General features: G+C 53.8%; 2 protein-coding genes across 5 annotated transcripts in view; one reads left to right on the top strand and one right to left on the bottom strand.

Moving 5' to 3' along the window:
- The first annotated feature begins 1,697 nt into the window (after positions 1–1,697).
- Positions 1,698–9,316, top strand: MCAM (melanoma cell adhesion molecule). 2 transcript variants are annotated; one of them, XM_043579611.1, is made up of 16 exons: positions 1,698–1,817; positions 3,581–3,705; positions 3,803–4,010; positions 4,097–4,167; positions 4,245–4,332; positions 5,246–5,425; positions 5,549–5,670; positions 5,755–5,917; positions 6,011–6,129; positions 6,210–6,351; positions 6,520–6,641; positions 6,748–6,889; positions 6,981–7,052; positions 7,216–7,363; positions 7,692–7,809; positions 8,280–9,316. In XM_043579611.1, the coding sequence occupies exons 1-16, from the start codon at positions 1,751–1,753 to the stop codon at positions 8,307–8,309; spliced, it is 1,917 nt and encodes a 638-aa protein (XP_043435546.1). In that variant the 5' UTR covers positions 1,698–1,750; the 3' UTR covers positions 8,310–9,316. The 2 variants fall into 2 exon arrangements, with proteins under 2 accessions (XP_043435546.1, XP_043435547.1); XM_043579612.1 differs by lacking the exon at positions 7,692–7,809.
- The window catches only part of CBL (Cbl proto-oncogene), an 84,921-nt gene continuing 69,468 nt past the window's right edge, over positions 9,306–24,758 (bottom strand). For 2 of the 3 annotated variants that reach the window (XM_043579608.1, XM_043579610.1), the window contains 4 exons: positions 20,253–20,393; positions 19,781–19,881; positions 18,889–19,071; positions 9,687–17,890 (listed from right to left, as the gene is read on the bottom strand). In XM_043579608.1, coding sequence (XP_043435543.1) covers positions 17,619–17,890; positions 18,889–19,071; positions 19,781–19,881; positions 20,253–20,393 — 697 coding nt within the window. In that variant the 3' untranslated portion in view covers positions 9,687–17,618. The other variant, XM_043579609.1, reaches the window with a different exon arrangement.

Below are 24,758 nucleotides of genomic sequence, written 5' to 3'. Positions count from 1 at the left end.
GACTGTCCTTGGTGGCTAGCTGGCTTTGTTTTCAGGCGGAGAGGAGAATGATTAGTTAATGGTGTTAAGTGAAGGGAAGGGAAGGGAGTGGGGGCGGGGAAGCGGAGCTCCCTGCCCAGCTCTGGCTTGTGGGGTGGGGGAGGCAAACAGCATCCTTCAGCCATTCCTGCTCCTTCCCCCGTAGCCGAACAAACTCATCCATTCCACTCCGGGCCCCGGGGCCAGTCCATACATTCACTCCTGGGGGATGCGGAGCCACGGTCCTCCGGTCCTCCGCTCGGCCTCTCCCCCTAGGCTCCAGGCCCCACGCCCCTGCCCTGGCCGGCTTGGCATTGCTTCTGGCTGGAGACTGATGAAGGGAGAGGAGGGGTCAGCAAGGTTCCAAAAAACCGAGGCTCATGTGGTTTGCCAGTCATCTCTGCGTCATCAAAATACCAGCCCAGAGCATTCTCTCAAGTCACCTGCCCATCTCTAGCGTTTGCTGCCTCACGCTGCTCCTCCCCCAGCCCGCTGAGAGGCTGCTCTGCCAGGCGACCGGCCTCCACCCCAAATCCAGACCTCTATTTGACCCTCTCCCTGGAGTCCCAGCAGATGTGATGCTGGGGTCTCTAAGAGGCAGGAGCCCATCCCACTCCCCAGAGCCGGAGTTCAAGGGGCCAGAAGACCTGGGTGTGGGAAGAGGGGGAGCTTGCTGTGTGGAGGGCTGCCTGCGATCAGACCTGATTCCCCCTCCACGCTTCCACCCCCAGCTGCGGAGCCAGTCCACAGGGGGCCTGGGGTTGTGCTGTTGGTGGTGGTGAAGGGCGGTGGGGAGGGGGGTGGGGAAAGCCCTGCTTCAGGGGGTCCTTTCAACCATCAGGACAGCAACAGGTTTTCAGAGGTCAACTGCAGACGTCGCACCCATGAACCCTTCCTTCTCCCTCTTTTCTTTATTCAGGAGAGGGGAAACTGAGCCCCAGCTGGGCTCATTGAGTGAAGAGGGCAAAAGCAGAATCTTCAAGGCCCGGACTCGGTTCCGTGTGAAAGCCTTGGGGCTGTGAATTCAGCCCCCCTCCCTCTTCCGCTCTTCAGACTTGCGGGGGCTTGGGTTCGAAGGGGGAGCCCACGGGGCACCGTCTCTACTCCTCAGTGCGGGTACCTCCGGGTCTGCGGGCCCCGGCCCGGGGCTCTTCCCTCAAAGCGACCAGCACTGCGAGGCTTGGGGGTGTGCGAGGCTTTGGGGGTAGTGTCAGGCCGGCGGCAGCCGCAGTGGTGCAATATTTCTGGGAAGCCGCCGCGGCCGGCCGGTTTCTCGGTGGCAGGGGTCCGGCGGGGTGGAGGAGGAGGAGGCGGGCAGAGGCGCCTGCACGGGAGGCCCCCAGCGGGGCGCCGGAGGACCTGGTCTGCTGCTCCTCCACCCGGCCGTCCCGGTAGGGGCCGAGCGGGGCCGAGCGCCGCCGGTTCTGAGCCGGCTTGACTCGGGGCGTCCGGGCCGACCTCCCGTAGCCGCCGCCTCGGCCAGTCAGCCCGGCCTCGAGACACCTGTCACTGCCCCCTCGCCGGACCCGAGCCGGCAAGGGGGCTGGGCGCCGGGCCCGGCCTAGCCGGGCGCGCGGCTCCGCGCAGCTCCGGGCCCGCCCCCGTGGAGCGGCGGCGGGGGCGGGGGGCTGCGCGGGGCGGGGCGGGCCGGGCCCCCTCCCCCGCCCCCCTGACGTCAGCCCCCGGCCGCCGCCGGCTGGCTCACTAGGCGCTCGCCCTCCGGCCGGGAAGCATGGGGCCGTCCGGGCTCGTCTGCGCCCTCCTGCTCGCCGCCTGCTGCTGCTGTCGCCGCGCCGCGGGTGAGTGGCTTCGCAGGGGGCCCGCGCCCCCGAGCGGCCCGGGCCAGGGGTCTTTGGCGGAGCGCGCCCGGGGAGCGGAGCCGGCGGCGCGGCGCCGGTCGGGGCTTTGCGCCCCGGCGTGCGCTCCTCCTTCCCGGCGCCTTGCGCGCGTGCAACTCTTCTTCGCGGCCAGTTTGCAGCCTCGATCCTAGAGTATCCCGGGGAGGAGGACGCAGGGAGGAGGCTGCTGCCCGGAGCCGGAGGGGGTGGAGCCGAGCCTCTCGGGGGAGCTGGGGAGAGCTTTGCCTCAGGTGCCCACTCTGGGGGCCCGCGGCTGGAGCGGCGGCGGGAGGAGCCGCTGGAGCGCATCCCCAAATCCCGGATCCTGCGCCCGCCTGTTGCTGGAAAAGGCGGCTTGCTTAGCGGGAGGGGGCGCGCCGACGCCTCCTCTCCGGCCTGGGCTCCGAGCCAGGCTGGAGGTGAGCGAGCGGGGGAGGGACGGCGGCTCCCGCCCGAGCAAGGGCGTTGGCAGGGGCTGGGGGGCGGCGTGGGTCGCCTCGCGCCTGTCCGGGTGAGGGGATCACAGGTGGCAGAAGCGAGGGCTCGAGGGTGCCCAGGGTGGAAGCGCCCAGAATTGTTACGCCTCCCGGAGTGGGACCACGTTCAGGTGGGAAGAGCGCCCCTGCACCTTGGAGTTTTTCTCTGGAACTGCCTGGGAGCCGGGCGCTCCCGGGTCCACGCTGCCCTTGTATGGCCTGCAGCGGTGTCGCGTGTTTCTCTTGGCTCCCTTTCCCGGGTCCCAGCCGCTGTCCGGCTGGGGAAGGGGAGGGCTAGGCAATACCCAGCTCGCTGGCCTCATGCCCGGTGCCTACAGTGTCCCTGGGGTACCCCAGGCTGCTGCCTCCCAGGCTGACTGTGTTTCTGGGGAAAGGGCTAAATTGGGCTCCACAGCTGCAGCCAATCTAGCCCCACCCTGCCCCGCTCCACTAGCTCTGGGGAAACGGAGTCAGGGACGAGAGCGAGGCCTCTGCTGTGGGCTGAAGACCGCTCCATCTGCCCTCCTTGTCCGGGCGCCAGCCCGGGGCAACAACCCAGGCATCCCTGAGGCCAGCCAGATGGTATTGAGTGACATCACCTCCTCACAGGGCAGGCAGCACGCTGGCACCACTGACGTCACTCTTGCTCACTGCCTGGCCCTCACCCTGACCCCTGGGGGACATTCTGACCCCTTCGTGCTCACAAGACTCCCAGGCTGGGGGTCCCCTGAGCGTGTGGGATGTCCACGGAGGTACCGCTTTGGGAGCCCGAGATGGGAGCTTCTGGCCGGGGGTGGCTCGCTGCGTCTTGTGGGAAATTTGGGGAGGGCTTTTTTGGGGGGCAGAGTAGTGAGGTCTTCCCCGCGGTGTGGGGACACAAAGGGGCCTGTGTGCCCCAGCCTGGCACATGCCTTGCATTCCCACACTCTGAGCTCACTGGGAGTGGAGGGGGCCTGGAAGGAAAGGGGCCTTCCTCTTGGCCCACCGCCTGGGTTGCCCCTCTGCCAGCCTCATCTGGAAGGTGCCTGGTGCTCAGGGTCTCCTCCTGCGATGACCAGGGACGGTCCCCCTCGACTCCCCTGAACTGGGGGAGAGGGCGGCCTGGGGCAGCCGGTAGAGAGGGGTTGAGGCTCAGGAGGGCAGGGCCCTCTCCCGGAAGAAAAGCTGCAGGGAGCGGGCTGGGAGGGGAGGCCACGGGGAGCAGCTGGAGCTGACACCACTGCTGGGGTGTCCCCTCCCGCACCCCAGGTGTGCCTGGAGAGGCGGAGCCCCCCACCCCGGAGCCCCTGGAGGTGGAAGTTGGCGGGACAGCCCTTCTGAAGTGCGGCCCCTCCCACTCCCCGGGCAACTTCAGCCACGTGGACTGGTTTTCTGTGAGTGCGTGGAGAGGGTGGCAGGGTGGCAGGGTGGGAGGCTCTCCCCCTCCCGCAGCCCCAGGACCCTCCCCTCCCCTCCGTCACCCCTCCTCAGGTCCACAAGGAGAAGCCGACTCTCATCTTCCGCGTGCGCAAGGGCCAGGGCCAGAGCGAACCCGGCGAGTACCAGCACCGGCTCAGCCTCCTGGACAGAGGGACTACTCTGGCCCTGGCACACGTCACCCCCCACGACGAGCGCATCTTCCTGTGCCAGGGCAAGCGCCCTCAGTCCCAGGAGCACCGAATCCAGCTCCACGTCTACAGTCAGTGCCCCATCCGTGCCTCGCGGGCGGCGTGGGTCGCGGGAAGCGGTGTGGTCCCATATGCCCCTCCTCTCCTTCCCTTGTAGAAGCCCCGGAGGAGCCGACCATCCAGGTCAATCCCTTGGGCATTTCGGTCAACAGCGAGGAGCCCGAGGAGGTGAGCCACGCCAGGGTGGCCAGGCGGGGCCTGGCGGGGCCTGAGCGGCAGCGAGACTCACGGCCTGTCCCCCTCAGGTTGCTACCTGTGTGGGGAGAAATGGGTACCCCGTTCCTCAAGTCATCTGGTACAAGAATGGGCGGCCCCTGAAGGAGGAGAAGAAACGTGAGTGCAGCCCCGTCAGCCCTTAAGGGCCCTGCTTACGGTGCCACCACCTTGCCTTTCGTCGGACCTTGGTTTTTTGAAGTACACAAGCGAGGCCCGAAAACGTTCTCGTGAGAATGTAAACGACCCAGGAGATCTAGAAGGAAAATTCCCTTCTTGCCCCACATCCCCTCCCGGAAAGTAATCTCTGCTGTCAGTTGAGTGTTCGTTCTTTCCGGCCAGTTTCTGGGTCCTTACACATACAGAGATACGTCTCGGCACGTGTAGGCTTTTGATTTTTTATTCTCTAAATCGGTGGTTCTCAAAGAGGGGTCATTTTGCTCCTCCCTCCGGGACGTTTAGCGCTGTCTGGAGGTATTTCTGGTTGTCGCCAAGGGAATGGTGGTGATGGCACCTGGGGGACGGTCGGCAGCCTACAGTGCACGGGGCAGCCCCACCCCACAAAGAATTCTCTGCGCCGACGCTTCGGCAGCACCGAGGTCGGGAAACCCCTGATCTCGGTGGTTCTGCGTGGTAGATCACTTTTCTTTTGACGGTGAGCCTTGGAAACCTTTGCAGCTTTGTCAGTGTAGCTCTACCGGATTATTTTGCCTACCCCCCCCCCCCCCCAGTGGGTATGGTGTAGTCAGGCTGGCCGTTCATTACCCCCGTGGGTGGGCGTCTGGAGTGTTTGCTGAGAGGCATCGGTCAGTCACTGTGGCATTCCTGGCACGCGCCCTGGAGTGCGCGCGCCCGCGGAGCAGGTGGATAACGAGCAGTAAAACTTCAGAGGTGAAGAGTCGCGGCTCCCGTGGTGCCTGGCCTGCGGAGGCCGGGGTCCCTCCGGGAGCCCCCTCCGGCAGCCCCTGCGACCAGGGGGTGGGGGCGGAGGCGGGGCCGAGGCCGAGCCTCTCTCCCCTTCCTCCCTGCCCAGGGGTCCACATTCAGTCGTCCCAGATCGTCGAGTCGAGCGGTCTGTACACCCTGCAGAGCGTTCTGAAGGCCCAGCTGGTTAAGGAAGACAAAGACGCCCAGTTCTACTGCGAGCTCAACTACCGGCTGCCCAGCGGGAACCACATGAAGGAGTCCAGGGAAGTCGTCGTCCCGGTTTTCTGTGAGTCCCGATACGGCCCTGGGCTGGGGCGGGTGGAAAAGTCCGGCCGCTCCCCGGCGCGGGGACGGCTGGTGGGCTGACGGCCGCGGCCCCCGTGCCCCCCGTGCCCCCCCTGTGCTATAGACCCGGCGGAGAAAGTGTGGCTGGAAGTGGAGCCCGTGGGCGTGCTGAAGGAAGGGGACCGCGTGGAAATCCGGTGTCTGGCTGACGGCAACCCCCCACCCCACTTCACCATCAGCAAGCAGGTGCGGAGGGCGCCCGCGCTGGGTGCACATGGGCTGCGAGAGCGGCTGGAGGCGCACGCTGCTCACCCCCTCGCTCTCCCCCAGAACCCCAGCACCCAGGAGATGGAGGAGAAGGCGACCGAGGACAACGGGGTCCTGGTGTTGGAGTCCGCCCAGAAGGAGCACAGTGGGCTCTATCAGTGTCAGGGCCTGGACCTGGAAACCATGGCATCGCTGCCCAGCGAGCAACAGGAGCTGCTGGTGAACTGTGAGGGCCCCGGGGCCCCGGACGGCGGTGGGGGGAGCAGGCAGGGGGCAAGCGGGAATTTTGCCCAGGCTGACGCCCTTGCCGTGTCCCCAGATGTGTCTGATGTCCGGGTGAGCCCTGCGGCCCCGGAGAGTCGGGAGGGCGGCAGCCTCGTCCTGACCTGTGAGGCAGAGAGTAACCGAGCCCTGGAGTTCCGGTGGCTGAGAGAAAAGGTACTCAGGCGGGCCTGGGGCTGTGGGGCATGGGGGGCCGTGTGGCTGTGAGTGACCCACCGACCCCTCTCTCACCCCAGACAGGCCAGGTGCTGGAGAAGGGGCCCGTGCTCCGCTTACACAACCTGCAGCGAGACGCGGGGGGAGGCTACCGCTGCGTGGCCTCCGTGCCCAGCGTCCCGGGCCTGAACCGCACTCAGCTGGTCCGCGTGGCCATTTTTGGTGAGGCCCTCTGGGCAGAGACCGGGCGGCCCGGGAAGCTACCCCCGGCTGGGTGGTTTCGAGCTCTTCGAGGACGAAAGGCCACCGGCTGCCCCGGGATGCTCTGGCAGGGAGGGGGAGGCAGGCCAGCGGAGTTGGCCGCCACACCCGTCCCCCTCCCTCTCTAAGGGTCCCCGTGGATGACATCAAAGGAAAGGAAGATGTGGGTGAAAGAGAACACAGTGTTGAATCTGTCCTGTGAAGCGTCGGGACATCCCCGGCCCTCCATCTCCTGGAGCGTGGACGGCACGGTGAGCCTACCTGCCTACCTCCTTTTCCCCTGCTCACGCACCCCTGCCCCAGGCTCTGCTGCGGGGACCGGGGCCCGGCCCCTGAGCTCCGCCTCCTTCCTTACAGGCCCATGAACAAGACCAAGATCCGCAGAGCGTCCTGAGTGTCCTGAACGTCCTCGTGACCCCAGAGCTGTTGGAGACCGGTGCAGAGTGCGTGGCCTCCAACTTCCTGGGCAGAAACACCACCACCATTTTCCTGGAGCTGGGTACGGGCCTCGTCCGTCCTCAGTGTGGCGGGGTGTGGCGGGCGCGGGCTTGTGCTTTTCTTAACCCACCTTTCGATCCGTTTAACCACAGACTCAAACAGAACCACTGGCCTCAGCACCTCCACTGTCAGTCCTTACAGCAGAGCCAACAGCACCTCCACAGGTGAGCAGGCGGTCTGGGCTCGAGAACGGGGGGGCTGCGGGGCTGTGCCAGGGCACCCTTATCCTGCCCTGTCCCTGCCCGGGGAGCCCCGGGCTGGGTGGGGCAGTGGTGGAAGCGTGGCCACCTGGGGCCGGGAGTGACTAGGAACATCTCTGTGGGACAGAGAAGAAGCTGCCGGAGCCTGAAAGCAAGGGCGTGGCCATTGTGGCCGTGACCGTGTGCGTCCTCGTCCTGGCCGTGCTGGGTGCCGTTCTCTATTTCTTCTACAAGAAGGGCAAGCTACCATGCGGGCGGTCGGGCAAACAGGAGATGTAAGCATGGTACCCCGCGCCCTCTATCCCCCCGCCCCCCGTCGTGCTACCCAGCTTGTTGCCTCCGCGGGCACATTCCCTGCCTGCTCGAGTGCCCGCTCACCCCTTAGGAGCAGGAGGGGGACGCTGAGTGTGAGTGCTCCCTGCTCTCCTGCCCGCTGCATTCACCCACGCCTTCTCCCTTCCATTCACTGCGTGTTTCCCTTCCCTGAGCTGGCCCCACAGCACCTGCCTAAGAGCCCCATCACCCAGTCCAGTGTCTTTCCCAGCGACCTTCCCTTCCCTTGCCCCTGAGTTGCCAACTTCTTGCCTCCCTCCCTCCTCCCAGCACGCTGCCCCCGTCTCGTAAGAGCGAATTTGTAGTTGAAGTTAAGTCAGATAAGCTCCCAGAAGAGATGGGCCTCCTACAGGGCAGCACCGGTGACAAGAGGGCTCCAGGAGACCAGGTAGGAGGCAGTTCCTGCGGCCAGTGCCTGACGCCTCTCCAGGGATTGGGAGCCGCGGGGGCTAATGGCTCTCGTCCCCTGAACACTCACTCTCTCTCCCTTTCCTCCTCCTCTACTGGAGACTGGGAGCAGGCCCGTCTTGCCTTCCTAACACTAGTCCCAGGTTGGTAGGGCGAGGAGAGTGGCCAGGGGACCGTGGACAAGGGGCAGCTCCCCGGACTGACAGCACACACTCCGCCCTGTCACCGCCACCTTTCCCCGAACAGTGCCGTGGCTCAGGTCACCGAGCGCGGTGTGGCCAGTCCAGTTCGGAGCCTAGGCCCTCCTGCCCCGCCCCCTCCCACCGCTTCCCTCCACGCCTCGTCCATCAGCTTTGGCTTCGGTCCCTCATCCCTTCAGCGCTCCCACCCCAGACGCCAACGCGGTCCCCCCGCGCTCCCCTCACCTCTCTCCTCTTCACCTACTTCTAGGGAGAGAAATACATCGATCTGAGGCACTAGCCTGCTCATCACACTGAGTGCCCTTCCCGCCTGGAACACTTCCTGCTCCCTGCTCACCCTCTCCCAACACTCAGGATGATCGCCAAAGCCTCTAAAGCGGGGTAGGAGAAGGTCCCTACTCCAGCCGGCCTGCAGACCCCATTTCTGAGGGAAGGGCCGTCGGGAGAAGGTCCTCTTCAAGGACCGACCCACCGAGGTCTCGGTTGGGTGAGGCTCATCCCAGGGAGGGGCCTCCGTATCCCGGGAGTGGGAAGGAGTTTCTTGCAGACCGCGTTTTCTCTGTAGACATATTGTGGATGTATATACCTGTTTTCTACCAGCAGCCAAGTTAGGTAGTCTGTTTATCTGGAGCTGGTTTCTGCCCCAAAGGCTGGCGTCCTCATTCGGTCGTGTCACTGAGGTGAGGACACACTGAGCCCAGGCCCCTCTCTGCTGAAGTATGTTGCTCACACCGGTTCTGGAGAGTATGTACCCCAGCATTCATTACAAAGCAGCTGCCTGCCTGCCGCGGGAGGCCCTTTTGTGACCCACGTCTCTCTGGGAAGAAGCCAGGACTGGTGTTGTTCCTTAGATCTTGTTGTCCCTGCAGGGAGGAAGCTGGGCAGTTTTCCAGGGTTAGGCCATTGTGCCCAAACCCCCTGCGTTAATTTGGCTCCCATTGCCCTGTCAGGGGGTCACGTAAGACTGAAAGGTGGGGTTAGGGGACAGCCATGAGGTCCAGACTATCCTTTATGACGATTAAGACTATAACGCTATAAGCACCAAACTTCTATAAAGTGAGCTAATGGCCTTAGACCCTGGGAGAAGGGCCTTCCCTAGTGGGAGAATGGTACTTAGGGATGAGAGCTGGCCTGGCTGGAGCTTTGGGGTGTGAATGTGTATCTGTGTGCGCGCACCTGTATGTATATGTGGTTTTGTTAGGTTGTGTGTAAATTTGCAAATTTCCTCTATGTATGTATATATATATATGTATATGTAAGAAAAATAAAGCTTAACTGTCCCAGAAATCTCACCCCGTTTTTTATTCATCATGGGCACCACAGCAGCCTGGGGTCTCCACAACTGGAATCGTACCGAACAGAACACACAACCCTTCACATTTAGGAGCGGGGACCAGAGGTTCCCTCTGCTTCTGAGCACACAGCTCCTGCTCCACCACAGAGAGGGAGCCCCCTGCTTCTCAGCAGCAAGGCCGCCTCGCCCTGAGGCAGCTCTCAGGGCCCGGCAGGCTGTTGGCAAGGAGGAGCTATCAACTTTTTTCTAGGCTTTCCAGCGGCTCGGACTTGCCTTGAGGTAGCAGCAGACTCCCCACGACGACTGCGCGGGCCTGGGCTTTCACTCTCCCACCCCCACGCAAGGGCAAGAACTCCAGGCTGCTACAACAAAAGAAACTTTATTTAAAAATATTTTTTTTTTTTTTTTTTTACAGACATGGGTGCTTGAAAAAGCTCTTTAGTTAACTGTGTATGGAAATGAAAAAAAATTAATAAATAACATTAGTATAACAGACCTCTAAACATTAATACGTTGGCAAAACAAAAGGGACGTCAAATGAAAACCAATCTTAAAGCTCTGCTCTTCTCTGTAAGAATATTTACCTTCTGTCTTATTCTTTACAGGTGAGAAGGATTAAATACTGCTAATAGAAATTTTTTTTTATATTAATGACACATTTTTAAAATAGTCCACAAAAATCTCCTCTAAGTTTTCGTTTTGTTTCATTTTTAACACTGATATACAAATTGGGACTCTATTCCGGAGGAAGCATCAAGTTCTCCTCAGCCCCACCCAGGCCAAGAATGTCAAAATCCTAAAGAGGGAGGACGTTCAAAAGAATGGTTTCTCTCCCAATTCTTGATTAAAGGCAGGGAAGAACTGAAAGGGGAAAGGGAGAAGTAAAATTCTCAGATAGAAAACTTTTTTTTCCTTTTTTCTTTGCTGAAACTGACTGTGACGACCATGCTGAGGACCGGGCACGTGGTCCTTGCTGCCTTCCCCAGGGGAAGACTGGACCCGCAGAGGGCACTGGCTGCTTAATGCTTTAAGACTGAAGTCTGCAAATGAAAGGAAAGCCACGTCTCGAGGGAGAGGCAGGAGGTCTAGGCCAGTTCAGGATCCAGCAAAGAGAAAAGACACACACCACGTCTGTTCTCGGGAGAGTCCGTCCTACACTTTCCCATGCAGTTGAGTCACTAGCAGGCCCAGAGGCTGGCACACTTGAAATGGTCCAGGGCGTACCTGGAAATCCCAGAACAGTCTCCCTCTCTCCTCGCTGGAGACAGAGGCTTCAACCTGGCGGCTGCGATCCTGACTAGAGCCAACCGAATGATCCCAGGGGAACACGTACTCCAAAAGAGCATCACGGCAGGGAGAGGGGACCCCAGACGTGCCTCACCTATCTGACATCTCTCCAGCCACACAGAGCGTTTCCTCCTCCCCCCAGTCTGTAAGGATGGACACTCAAGGTAGAGGAGCTAAGACTCTGGTATTTCCATATTAAGTCCTAAAATGCAGCCTGAGTTACAGTGCTGCCTTAGAAAGGCACAAAAATGTTTGGCTTTTTTTTTTTTTCACTGTGCTAAAAATTGTTTTGTTTTGAATAAAGGAAAAAGATATATAAGGTTAAAAATCCCAAGTCACCACAGCCAGAAAGCAAATGGAGGAGGAGGTACCTCGTAGCTGCCATGCCCCTACCACATGTTTCAGCAGGAGGTCAAGGCCGAGACACGGAGACCGGTAGGTCAGGAGGCATCCACTCTCACGGGCAACGTGCCTGCAGGCTTACCCAGACAGCAGAAGGAAGAAACCGAGGAAGAGAAAACACACAGTCTACAGACTCCTACGTGGTTCTCTGCCTCTGCGGTTTCAAGACCGCCATGAGCACGGCTACCTCGCCCCGAGCAGGGTCCGAGGTAGGTAGGGAGGAGGGAACGGACACACGGGGCACGCGACAGGCGAGCAGGTTGGCGCACTGGGCGTGGGCACACGGCGCCCCCCTCGTCGGGGCTGGGCGGGAGGCGGAGTGAGGCCCGAGGAGCTGCCCGGGCCGTGTGCCCGAGCCTCCCCCCTTCCCTGGCCCTCTGGTCCGGCTCGGGCGTGCAAAGAGGACTTGTGAGAGGCAGTGGAGGGGTGCCCCTCACGTTCATTTCAGGAGCGGGTCAAGAACGTGGAGCCGGGCAACCAGAACTCCGCTGATCTGTTCGGCCGCCTGAGCGGTAGGAGAGCGGAGGCTGGCTTTCAGCCTTTGCTCTGGGCAAACAGAGGGAGCGGTCCACCGCGTTTTTCTCGAGCGTTACACAAGGGAAGCGGCAGGGAGAGCTGCAGACAGCTGTTGCTCTTAGCCGACAGCTGGCCCTTCCGTTCTTTTCCCGCTCCCATCTGAATGTGAGGGAGCCTCCGGCCAGAGCTTGCTCCTCCCGTCCCGGCCCCCCCGCCTCTTACGCGGGTGCCGCTGCTTAGACCCAAAAAACACTGCGCTCCCCTGTGGAACCACGCCAGATTTCCTAGGACAGGGAGGCACCCGGCCCTGCTGTCCCTCTGCTCCTTGATTCTGGCGCCCAGTCCAGGATACCAAATGCAAGGGCTGACGACCCACCCTTCATCACGTGCCTCAGTGTGTATCTTTGGATTACTAGGTTACTTCTGTGTATTCCTAACGACTCCAACAGTTTAAAAAAGCTACAATTATGAACATGCCTTAAGAACACGGGACAGGCTCTAGGATGAGGTAAGCAAGATCAAAAGACTTAGTAGGCAAGCAGTTTTTCGAAAAATAAAATTAAAATTAAAAAAGGCTCTGATACAGGACTACAAAGAAATCAAGTGGACAGGGGAGACCAGGGTTCCCGGTCTAAAGAGCTCTCAGTCAAAACTCTTCTAAACTGGAATCTACATCTAATTTATATCCTGGCTACTGTCCCGGTTATTATATATTCCTGCTGGCTATGGGGAAGTAGTTTCTGAGGTACCCCGGAAGGCTTGCCCAAGAATATTGCCGCAGGGCTCTCCTCGAGGAGGAGGGGAGCCAGGGCCACGGGCCCATAGAATGGATGTATTTTCGGTGCTAAAACTTGAAGAGAGCCCAAAAGTCCATGGGTGGCTGCAGTGGGATGTGTGATCTGCTCTCCAAATAATATGAAAGAAGGCTAAAAACCTGAGATTGAATGAAGGCAAAGAAACGTCACCTAAGAACAGACTAGCTCTGGAACAGGAGGAACGGGTCCTGAGGAGGGAGGTAAGAAATCTTGGATGCCAAGACTGATAAAGGGATTGAAAACAGGAAATAAGGAAATAAAGACGACGATAACCCAAACTAAGCAAAACCCAAGAATTTTCTCAACATCCCAGACACAGTCCCATGCCTACCTTCCTACTCTAAAAAAAGGCAGCATGACAGCAGTTTTACTACTAAAAGACCTTTAGGGTATCTATCCTGCCTATAGCCTCTTCTCCCCCCATCTCCCACCCAAAGGGGCACACCGCTGCCGCCCCACACGCCAAGGCTAACTGGTCAGGCGTAGACACCCAGGCAATGTGCTGGGCCAATCGTGTTCTTTCTTGAGAATCTGAATGAATCAAGAGGCACTGGGAAGCTGTGTACGGTGATCCCTAGAGCTGGGACGTCGTGTAGACTTGGGGACTGGGTTGTCTATTCCAGGGCTGTGCCTGACAAGCAGGAGAAAGGACCGGGTGCAAAGTCGGACAGTCCCAGCCCAGCCCCATACAAGAATCGACTGTACTTCTCGCACTGGGGTCTATAAAATACCCTGTATCCTTAGGATTCCCTCCTTTCTTTAGCCTGAATACCTGTTTCTGACATCCGAAGGATTCCGAAACAGGACAAAGATACAAAACTGTGGCTTCCTTTCACCATGAACCCTCCTCCATGCACTGCGTAGCTTTACGCGCTTCTAAAGAAAGACAACGAACATAGGCTGAGGTCAAAGTAGTGCCAGTAACACTGTAGGTGGACTTAAGAATACTTCAGATTGAATTCTAAAGCCTGAAAGTCTAGCAGGAGAGTGGTGACGTATGTATTCTGATGCTAAGTTCTAGGGTCCTAGGCTCCTTAGCCCAGGAAAGGCTGGCATTTCTGAGAACTGAGTTCCATCTATTTTGCCGACTGGCTCTTGGGAGACCAAAGGATCAGCTGAAGATCAGGACCGAACAACAGGTATCCGCCCCTCTCCCACACCTTCAGCCTTTCTAAGACATAGAATCAGCTGCAAAGGTGTTGGAAGACTGGAAAATAAGTTCCAAAGAGAATGGGAGGTGGTAACAGGTCCCCGAAGGGCGACAAGGAAACTTCACAACAAGGGGGATTAGGAACTCCAGCAGCTCAGTAGGAAGATCAAGGAAGGCACTAGACTGGAAAGGAACTATGGGCAGATGCTTTACTTAAACACGTAACTGCCCTAACCGTGCAGCTGAGCCAACACACCCCTCAACCCACCAGACAGATTCCACTGAAATACACAAAAGATGGTGGGTACCCATGAGACACGTTGAGGAATCTCCCAGAAAGTATCAAAGCTCTAGGAAGACGACACGGGTTAACGGAAGAGCCTTGAATTGATTTTACCCAGGACAGCTCTTTAAGGAAATACAGATCTACATAAAAGAGCTGTGAATAAAAACTGCACCATCTTTTGGGGATGAGCTATTTTAGGGCCAAATGCAAGTCCTGGACAGGGAGGAACACAGAGAAGCTGGCACTTCTGGCACATGGTAATCGCTCATACACATTTGCTGAACGAACAACCTAATTGGTAACCACCAGGCCAGGCCGATGGTTAGAATACCACTGTTCCCTGGGCAGTGGTCACCAGAGTCAGAAAGGCCAACGGCAGGAAGGGGGACTTCCTTAGCTTGGGAAGGAGATCTAGAACCCTGACTGTCATGAGGTGAGGTAGGAGAATATTCTGCATCAACACCATCGCCAACCACCCACACACACAGGTGTCAAGTCTGATCATGGTGCCTTGAAGGGAATATACAGTCCCTACTCTGCTAGCAAATTTACAAAACTCATTTGTAGGTCTGCTGTTTGGACCCTAAGTTATATTTTAGTTTTCTATAGAGGAGATAAATACTTTAAGATTGAAGAATAGCGACCCCCATCCAAAAATTTTAACCCGCAAAGCAGCTGAATGACACTACGAGCGCTGTCCCCCACCCTGGGCCCTGGTGTCGTCTGTATGCGAAGAGCACAGAAGAATGGCGGAGTGTGTTGAGTGGGGGGAGGAGGGCTAGTGGAAGAGAATGGCCGTCCAAGGTGCAGATCATTACTTACATAAGAATGAACAGATGCACGTGGAGACCGGAAAGTGCCCAATCTCTTATTTTCTTAAAGGGAGGTATATCACGAGCCCACAGGTTTTTCTGCTCTGGGAATCTTTTACTTTAGTGGAAGCAGCACAGAGGGCAGCTGGGCACAGAGGAGCACAGAGGCAGGCCGTGCAGGGCAAGCCAGAAAGAGGGAAAGGAGACTGGACTGAACAGAATAGCCTAGTGCATTTGAGAAAAAAGAAAAACATCAAAGTGACTTTTACCTTATCCACCTGGCAAGTTAACACAGAAGGAACCACTTGTAATTCGGAGGGAGAAGGGAGATGGGTTTACCCAAAATGGCAAAACTCAAAGCCTACTTCTGAAAGAGCAATTCTAAATTCAGAGCAGAGCCCAAGGATTAAAAACTGCCATACGAATGGAGGATGAAGAAGCTGGTATTTGTGCCTTAGCCCAAGGAAAATTTAAGAGATTAAAGTTTTGGAAATACCCTCAAGACAAGCCTCCACGTGAAAACTTTCGTGAGACTACCTTGGCGACCTGAGGTTTGGACCCAAGTCTGTCCTCACAGACCCGAGGAGAGAAAACCTCACAGAATGGTCTCAGAAGCTTGAAAGCCTATAGCTACCCAGCTGCCAGGCCGATGACCAAGCCAATCAATGAAGCGTATGTCCAACACTGGGATCTGACACCCCAGTTGGAGGCCTGACCCCATGAGCCACAGGGGCGCTCAACGAGGAACAAAAGGATGAACTCGCCCTTAGCCTATATATGTAAGGACACACTCTCCAAAGATTTTGGATACACTGAACAGGCAAAAAATAGGCAGAATCAGTGTTCTGTTCTCTTGACACATCTTCAGACTATGGGCAATGTCTGCAGCCAAGGAAAACTTCCAGTGTGGAAAGGCATGGAAAATGCTGCCATTTCTTCTAGTTTTTCGTCTGGGTCTTCAGCATTTAAACAAAATACAAACTGAACGTTACCACAAACGAAACCCTATCCTTACTGGCTTTTAGAAGGAGACGCTAGGTTACTGCCACTCTCCCTGCCCCCGGCCACGACCATCAGGACCTCCTGCACCTGACAGTGGGCTGGGCTGTTTTCCGCCGCGTGGAGCAAACATTGGGGAACCAGAGCAAATCGACAAGAAGTCCTGTACCTTCTACCCTGGGAATGTAAATGGTTCGGAGGCAAGAGGATAAAGCCAACAGGTCTAGGAACAGCTGAGAGCCAAGAGAAGAGTTAGAAAAAGTTTTAGTTCCACAGATGACAAGATGAGAAAGAAAACCGATCTGAAGGGATTCTGGATCTAAAGACAAAAGCGTGATTTAGATTTTGAGGAGGGCAGATTGATCAAAGAGCAGGCGTGCTCCTGACAAGCGAGGGGGTACACCCGCTTTGCTGGGGAAGCCAGCAAAGACCGGACAGAGAACTGACCCAACTCCAGGGGTCATTTCGCAGCACCTCCAGGAACCGACTAACGGGTGCCCCGTGCTGGACCCTGAATCTCCTTTGTAACCTGCAATTACACAAATCGTCAGGCTTCTCACATACGGTCTCTGACCACAGTAAAGTCATTTATACACTGAATGCTAATTACCGTGGAGAACGCAGTCACGAGAGAGTACACAGGACGAAGGTGATGAGGAGAGAGAAGGACGTGCTACATGCCCAAAGCCACAGGCACAAGAGAAACCCAGCTGTCGGAGGCCCCGATGCGGGACTGGGGCTGTCAGCGCAATGCTGCACCACCATGGGTGTCAGCCCCTTTCCTTCGAGGGCAAAGAGCAGATTCTCCTCCGAAAATATAACCTGGCTCATGTTCAAAGGGAGACACCCGTATAAGCTGGAATTAACTCACCGGGGAAAAAAAAAACCCAACAGAGACATCTTCACTGTTTTGTGCATCTTATGTAGAACAAGGCAAAGAGCCTGTGCGTGAAGCTTGCTAAAAGTTTTGTGGTATTCGGGTCAGAAAGCCATTGCTGGAAACAAATGCCCTTCCCTTCCCGTGAAGCAGAAAAACCCACGGCCTACGTTAGAACACATACCTGGCATCAAGGCAACGGACTCCCACAGACCATCTTCTGGGGGAGGGCATGGAATGTATCTGAAGGCCTCTATCTCGAATCAGTCATTATGGAATTAGGGTAATGAAAACATCGTACTTTAACAGAGTCGATGTTCCTATGGAAACAGTGCTTTGGAGTGACCAGTGTTAGCTGCTAGATCAAACATGACTATAAGGATACAGCAAGAGTACTTTTTCCCCCACTACCCATCTACCACACAAACCAACACCAACCATCACACATAATAAGGAACATCCTATAAGCCACTCGGCTTCAGTAAGTCTGGTCACAGCAAGCCCACTGCCAATGACAGACACGAAGGAGGAGGAGGAAGCAGGACAAAGGACAGAGGGAGGGTGTTCTAAAAATACAAGACTTGAGCTATGCACGTGGTAATCCAAGCCGTCGGGGAGTGTTGAAGTTGTAATACACACTGGGGTTGGGTAGAATACCACAGTAGATGGAAGTCTTTAAACGATTCCTTCCTAAACCTCTTGTGCTAATTCCCTGCCTGGGATTAACACACACAGCAGGTTAATCTTATAATCACAGGACACACGCAACCACAGACAGACAGAAACACAACCACATCCTTAACCCAGGGAAGTCTGAAGTCCCCAGTGAGGATTTACAGCACAATACTTCTCCTACTGCTTTCCGGACTGTTCCCCAGGTAGGCTACCATTTACTAAGAATCCACACTCTAAGGTGAGGACTGAAGGACACCTTCGAATCCACTCTCAAAACAAATAAAATAATAAAACACACTAGCTGCTCCATGTTCATTCCACTGCTTTGAAATCTTGGAACCACAGATGTGAAACCCCACAGAGAGGGCGAGACCTCACCGCGAAGTCTCCAAAGGCACCTCTGCCCTTGCAGGTGCCACTCCAGTAAGAGCGGCCGGCTCACTGGTCCTCTGACGCTGCAGCGGGGCGGGGGTGTGCTAGGTGGCGACGTGGGCGGGAGAAGAAATAGAAACAAATTCCCGGAGGATATTTTTGGCCATTTCGATGTTGTTGTGGGCAATGACCAAAGCTTTCTGAATGTCCTGGTAGGAGTATCCCTGACTCATGAGGTTCTCGATCTCGCTGGAGAGCTGCGGTGGGGCGGGGGCGGCACCGCCTTGCTGACAGCTACCTGCTTTTCGTTCAGAGTTGATTCTCCGAGGGAACGGTTTGGGAGGCCTTTCGGGAACTTGGGAACCCTCAGTGAAGTCTAGAAGAAATCAGAAAGAAAATATTTGCAAATCTGGCGGGGGCGGGGGCGGGGGGAGAGATCCCCACCTAACGGCAGGAATAACAGTGTGCTAAGATCAAGGTATTACCGACCTACTGTACCTGGGCAGGGACTTGTGCTCTTAAAGGGCCGGGTTTTACCGGTTCCAGGGTTTTAGCAGAAAGCCTTCGCCTCCTCCTCACAGCGGGAGCAGCCTTCTAAATATACCATGCACCTGCTCCGCTGACAGGAACACTGCTGTCCTGAGCACAGACACCTGCATCCGCATCACGCTTTATACACTTTTCACACACAGAGTGCCTAGATTATTTAAAACAACTTCTCTGGCAGGGCCAAAGACACTAAACTTCTCCTTCCACAAAGAGGACCACAGAAATAAGACTAAGTTGCAGTGGAGAAGCATTAAACGAGGCTGGGCGGGTGGGGATCACCACCTGTTTGGGCAACTGGATGTATCTTTTTTGCCAGCTGTCCTGAGCACAGTCTTCAATTTCCAGAGTGACAGCAACTCTGGCTGCTGCCCTCCCAGGCAGCCACAGGTGCAAGGGCAGCCCCTGAGAGCCAAGGCCCAAATGTGAGCTGGCTCCGAGCCCACTCAGTGTGCTTCCAGAGCCGGCGCGCCCTCGTTCCAATGGGACAGGGCCCGGAAGTCAAGAATGCGTGCTCTGAACCATCAAGCTTCATTACTGGTGTCATGACACGCACCCCAAAGAACCAGACGTCCTACCTAGCACCAGCCAGGAGCAGCCACGGGTTAAGGAACAACCTTGTTTCTAAGTCTGGCAGAATCCTGAAGAGTCTGACTACAGTTCAACTTCCTAATGGAGACCCCGGGACCACCTTTCCTCCCACGTAGACTAAAACAGACTTAACATCTGGTGACAAAAGCACTGTCACCAGGCAGTCACCTCTGTTGCAATACAAACCGGGAGCCACACAGCCATTCAGCACAAACCCAGGCCGGCCCGGAGACTCACTTGCGGTGGGGTCGCCTTCCAGAGACAACCAGCCGAACGAAGAGCTGGCGTTAGAGATGTCGGACAGAGTCCGCCGGGCCAGCACTGCCGGCACAGGCGGCTTGGGGACGTCATAGCCATCCTCCTCATTTTCAGACTCCTCGGGTCCGGTGCTGGCGTGGGCCGGGGCCAGATTCCCTTCACCTAGAGAACGGGTTGTGCGGTTATCTTCTGCTTCTCACACACACACCCCGTCTTCTAACGCAGCTCATTCGTTCACACATGTCCAGCACGCAAGCTACCAATGGTCTACCCTGGGCCTGACCGCCATGGCAGGCCCCGCGGGTGGAGACAAAAGAACAGAGAAAACGCAATCTGCACCGACACTGCGGCCCTGCTCTCCTGAACGTGGTAAAGGCTACCCTTGTCAGGGTTAACAGCCACTGAAGCCAAAGACTCAAGTGTCATTTTATAGTATTCATTCAACATTTCTACTGGCGTTTCACCTCGCAAGACCAGCCAAAGGGTCTGTGTGTGCTGCCTTCTTGAACTTTCAACTTGGTAAGCTAGTTGATATGGGAATTGAGTATTCACCACCCACACACAAAAGAATTTCATCAATGCTAAAAAGCAAAGGAAATAAAAGGGAGCTGCCAGCATTGCGGGCCCAGGCCATAGAACCCAAATGTCTCTAGGCCCTGGAAGGATGAAAAAGTACAAAGGAAACTAGTTGCGTGAACAGGAAATAAAACAGAGGAGAGGGTTTTACTGCCCCTGGATCAAAGATATTTTGCCAAGAAGATTATTCAAAAGAAGTTTCTGCCTAGAATCAAGCTGTCTCAAACAGCCAAGTATGACAGGCTCATTCCAATGGCACATCAATGATTTTCAAAGTAGCAGAATGGCTACTCACCAAAGGTGCTGCTCTCTGTGACAGCCGGTGCCGCCTGGGACTGAATATTATACATTGCTTCATATGTACAGCTATCAATCTGCTGGTCACAATCACACGCTCTGAACCAGAAGGAAAGTGGCATATGATCTTCAGAAATAGAACTCTGTTATCTGCAAACTTATTAAGCCTCGTCTATTCTTAACTATCCTAGACCCTGAGTCTATCAAGATAGCATTTTCCTTTTGCCAGGATCACTAATAAATGGCACAGGATCGACTCTTACGATGCACAATGGACGTGTGGTTTTGTAACTACTGTGACAGTGAGGAAGCGTAAGTGGAATTGCTTCTAGGTGCAAGGGGCCAAACGCTGGGGTATGTAGGCTCCACACGTCTTTCTGCTTTCGTTCTGGCCGGATAACATCACGTAGGGAGCAGCTAGGCAGGTGAGCGGTGTCAACTTAATTCCCAGAAGACTATCGTGAACGTACCGTGAACTCTGGGTTGTGTCCAAAGGCCATTTCCCATCCGGTTTTGGAAGTCCTAGAGGCCTGGAGGAGGGGGTCATATACTCCGTGTCCTCCTCACTTTCACCCTGCTCCCCGGGGGGCAGCTTTGGCACAGGAAGAGGCCTGGGAGAGGAAGAAGACAGAAAAAGAAAATGAAAACGATAAACAAGCTGCAAACGTGCAAATGTGAAATGAGAGTCTTCGAGACAGGCCGCAACTCACTTCTGACGGAAAAACACATGCCACCTAGGGAACTGTTACTTCTCCCGGTCGAGACAGGTTCGTTATTACAAAACACACTAACTTCAAGTTTTGCTTTCAGCTGACCACAGACACAGCTATCTTGTCTGAGATGGGCTACACGGGAACAGTGCTTGAAGCCGGTTCGTCTCAGTCCCCAAATAAACTGGGGTCCCAGCCCAAGAGCTGGCGTGCCAGTTTTTCCCTCACCAGCCACGAAGCGAGCAGCAGCTGTGGCCTTCTGACAATATGCTAGGAACCTATGCCAGATGCTAATTCTTAACATCTACCTATGGTTTCAAAGACTAATACAGCTTGTTGAAAGCTTCCTCATAGGTTATCTCCTACTTTAATCACTTTTCTCCTCACTTTAGAAAACAAAAATCTGACATCGAGAGAGATCAAGTGGTAGGTTAGCATCAATTCTGAGATGGCATCTCCCATCTTCTGACTCCTGCTTTGGGGATCTTGCCATTCCACCCGAAGCTCTCACCTAGCAGCTCTGGAATCGAAACTTCTCCTGCTCCCTCCTCCCACCCAAGAAACTTGACAAAACCAGGGGGAGAAAATCAACAAAACAAGACACATGCACGTGTGCACAAGCGCACACACATACACACAACTGCTGCTGGCAACGTGAGCTAAAGAGTGTACCTCCCCCCTTCGTCTTTGTATTTTTGCACATCCTAAACACTCGATAAGGAGCATCTACTGGATTTGTCTGTATTTACTCCATGTTTCTTTTTCCCAACTATAAAAGCAACAGCTGCTTATTATAAAACACTTAAATGTTACAGAAACCTAAGACAGAGCGACAGTCCCTATAATCTAACTGCACGTTTTTCTTATGTCTACGTATTACTTTGTGTTCCGCGTGCTGAAGTTTTGGGGTGGAAGCATATTAGTATCTACAATTTGCTCTGAAACGTGCCCAAGAAGACAGACTGACAGATGGATAGGGACAGAAGTATATAGAGGGGTGCCTGGCTGGCTCAATTGTTGTAACGTGTAACTCTTAATCTCACAATTGTAGGTCTGAGCCCCACGCTGGGTGCAGAGATGATTTAAAAACAAAAAGTACATGGAACTAAAGGGTATTATGCTAAGTGTAATTCGCAAGAGAAAGACAAATATATGACTTCACTCATATGAGGAAGTTAAGATACAAAACAGATGAACATAAGGGACGGGAAGCAAAAATAATATAAAAACAGGGAGGCGGACAAAACATAAGAGACTCATAAATATGGAGAACAAACTGAGGGTTACTGGAGGGGTTGTGGGTGGGGGGGTGGGCTAAATGGGGGAGGGGCATTAAGGAATCTACTCCTGAAATTACTGTTGCACTATATGCTAACTTGGATGTAAATTAAAAAAAAAAAAAAAAAAAAAAAGTGTAAGTGAGCATAAGAAGATGTTAATAGAGCCCGGGTGGGGAATATATGGCTGTTCACTGTAAAAATCTGTCACCCTGACTCTATGCTTGAAATTTTTCATAACAAGTTGTTGATGGGAAAAACCCATCAAGATTAAGAAAAAATATCAAGTATTAGTGAAGATACAGGGAAATGGTACTTTCACATAGTTTCAGAAATGAGACATTGGTACAATTTTTCTGGAGTGTAATTCAGCGAAAATATTTAACCAAACAGGCATACACTCGGGCTCAGAAATTCCATTTCTAAGAATTTTCCCTAAGGAAATAATCAAGAATACTCACTAGAGCATTATTTATGATACTGAAAAAATAGGTGATAACCGGTCAAATAAGAACGTACTGAATAAAGTAACTTTGGAACCACATACGCAGCAATATACCTGAAGCCAACCGGGTCCCTCAGTGCCTTAGAGGTTCCAAGCAGAAGCCTCAGAGGCCTACTTCCTTCTACCACAGCCTGTCTGTACTTATCTACTTTACCTACTAAGATTCCGATTAAGTCAGTTCTGCTGCTTTGTAATCCTTTGCAAAAACCTGAAAATCATTGTAGTAGGAGACTATGTTATGATGTCCTAGGATGTTCAAGATCCTCCTAGTGAAAAAACGCATGTACAATAGGATTCCATACCCACATAGAATGGCAACGAAGCTATTCAAGTTGCTAACCACTGTCTGAACCTAGGTGTTAAGATTATGGATAACTTTCATTTCTTCAGTGTCACATATCTCTATTTTCTAAATATTCGTTAGCGTATTACTTCCATAGAGAGAAAAAGGTCATTAAAGGTGCAAGCAAAAACTTTTTAAATTAGAAGCTTTTTGTTGATGATGTTAATAAAAGTATACAACTGCACTTCCTTCCTCATTAAGTATCTTGGCGATACATCAAAACACTCACAATCTCTTGTCCTGGTAATTCTACTTTGGATGTATCTCTGGTTATGTGAAGATGTTCAATGAAGCAAATTTATTATGGTAAGAGGTTTTATACAAAATAAACATCCAACAGGGCAATGGTTAAATATGTAATGTTATATGATACTATATAACCATTAAAAGTGACTATTTTGAAAAACCTTTTTTTTTTTTTTTTTTAATTTTAGTTAACATATGTTGCAATATTGGTTTCAGGAGAATTCAGTGATTCATCACTTACATGCAACATGCAGTGCTCATCACAAGTGCCCTTTTTAATGCCCATTGCACATCTAGCCCATCTGCTACCCACCTCCCTCCATCAATCCTCAGTTTGTTCTCTATCGTTAAGAGTCTCTTGTGGTTTGTTTCCCTCTCCTCTTACCTCCCCCCTTCCACATGTTCACCTGCTTTGTTTCTTAAATTCCACATATAAGTGAAATCATATGGTATTTGTCTTTCTGATTGACTTATCTTGCTTAGCATAATACATTCTAGCTCCATCCACATTGTTGCAAATGGCAAGATTTCACTCTTTTTGATGGCTGAGTAGTATTCCGTTGTGTATGTACTACCACATCCTCTTTATCCATTCATCAGGTGATGGACATTTAGGCTCTCTTCCTAGTTTGGCTACTGTTAATAATGCTGCTATACACACTGGATTGTTAAAGAACTTTTTTAATGATAGGGAGAAATGCCCAAAATAAAAGGCTAAGGTGAAGAAAAGGGAGACTTTAAAACCATACCTTGATTTAAAACATACGCACACTTTACATGTCTACAGACACGACCAGTCGCGAACATCATCTAACTGCCTGAAACAGCTATACAAGCAGGATGAAATACAAACGAAAGGACGCACTGGAGAGTGGCCTGGCAGCCAAGACTCAGGATACCTTAAAGCCAGCCCTATACAGGGGTTCTGAACTTGAGATGTGAAGGCAGTTTCAACAGGCTAGGGAGAAAGGGACCAGAAATTTGGGGTTCCATGATGGCCAAGACATGGGAGGCCAAAAATCCCAGAGAAGGGCACAGGGGAGAACTAGGTGTGAAATCCTGCTATAGTTTTCCCTGGAGCTGCAGCTAACCTCTGAACTGTGTCTAGAGGCCAGCAGATTCTGAGAAACTGAGCAGACGGTAGTAACTGAAGGGCTCAACTGATACTTTGGTTATCTCACTAACCTGCAGAGACAAAGGTGGAGTTAACAGATACGGCCTTTGAAAGATTACTCTTCACGTGTTCAGTAAAAGACGAATGGAGAATTTTATTAGAAAATTAGAATCCGTACATTTTTAAAAATCACGTGGAGGGGCGCCTGGGTGGCTCAGTCGGTTAAGCGGCCGACTTCGGCTCAGGTCATGACTTCACGGTCCGTGAGTTCGAGCCCCACGTCGGGCTCTGTGCTGACAGCTCAGAGCCTGGAGCCTGTTTCGGATTCTGTGTCTCCCTCTCTCTCTGACCCTCCCCCACTCATGCCCTGTCTCTCTCTGTCTCAAAAATAAATAAAACGTTAAAAAAAATTAATAAAAATAAAAATAAAAATCACGTGGGAATTCCAGAAGCTTAAAACACAGTATCTGAAAATACAAACTGAACAGATGGATTCAGGGCAGGTTAGAAACTGTAAAAGAGAAGATCAGGAAACCGGAATAGAGTAGAAACTATTGAGATCAAAGTAAAGAGAGGAAAGGAAAACAGCAGAGAGCCTAAGAGCTGTATGAGGCACGGTCAAAAAGGAGGGACATTCAGGTAACTGTGGTCACAGAAGGAGAAGGGAAGGAGATGGCAGTGCTCAGTCTATTTTAAGAAAGAGTGGCTTGAAATTTTCTAAAACAGGTTTTAAAACATGAAATCACAAAATCAATAAGCTCTACAAACCTTAAGAAGAATA

This window comes from Prionailurus bengalensis, chromosome D1, assembly GCF_016509475.1.
Source record: "Prionailurus bengalensis isolate Pbe53 chromosome D1, Fcat_Pben_1.1_paternal_pri, whole genome shotgun sequence".
Taxonomy (NCBI): domain Eukaryota; kingdom Metazoa; phylum Chordata; class Mammalia; order Carnivora; family Felidae; genus Prionailurus; species Prionailurus bengalensis.
Note: the sequence above shows the minus strand (reverse complement) of the source record. Positions and strands in the feature narration are given on the sequence as shown.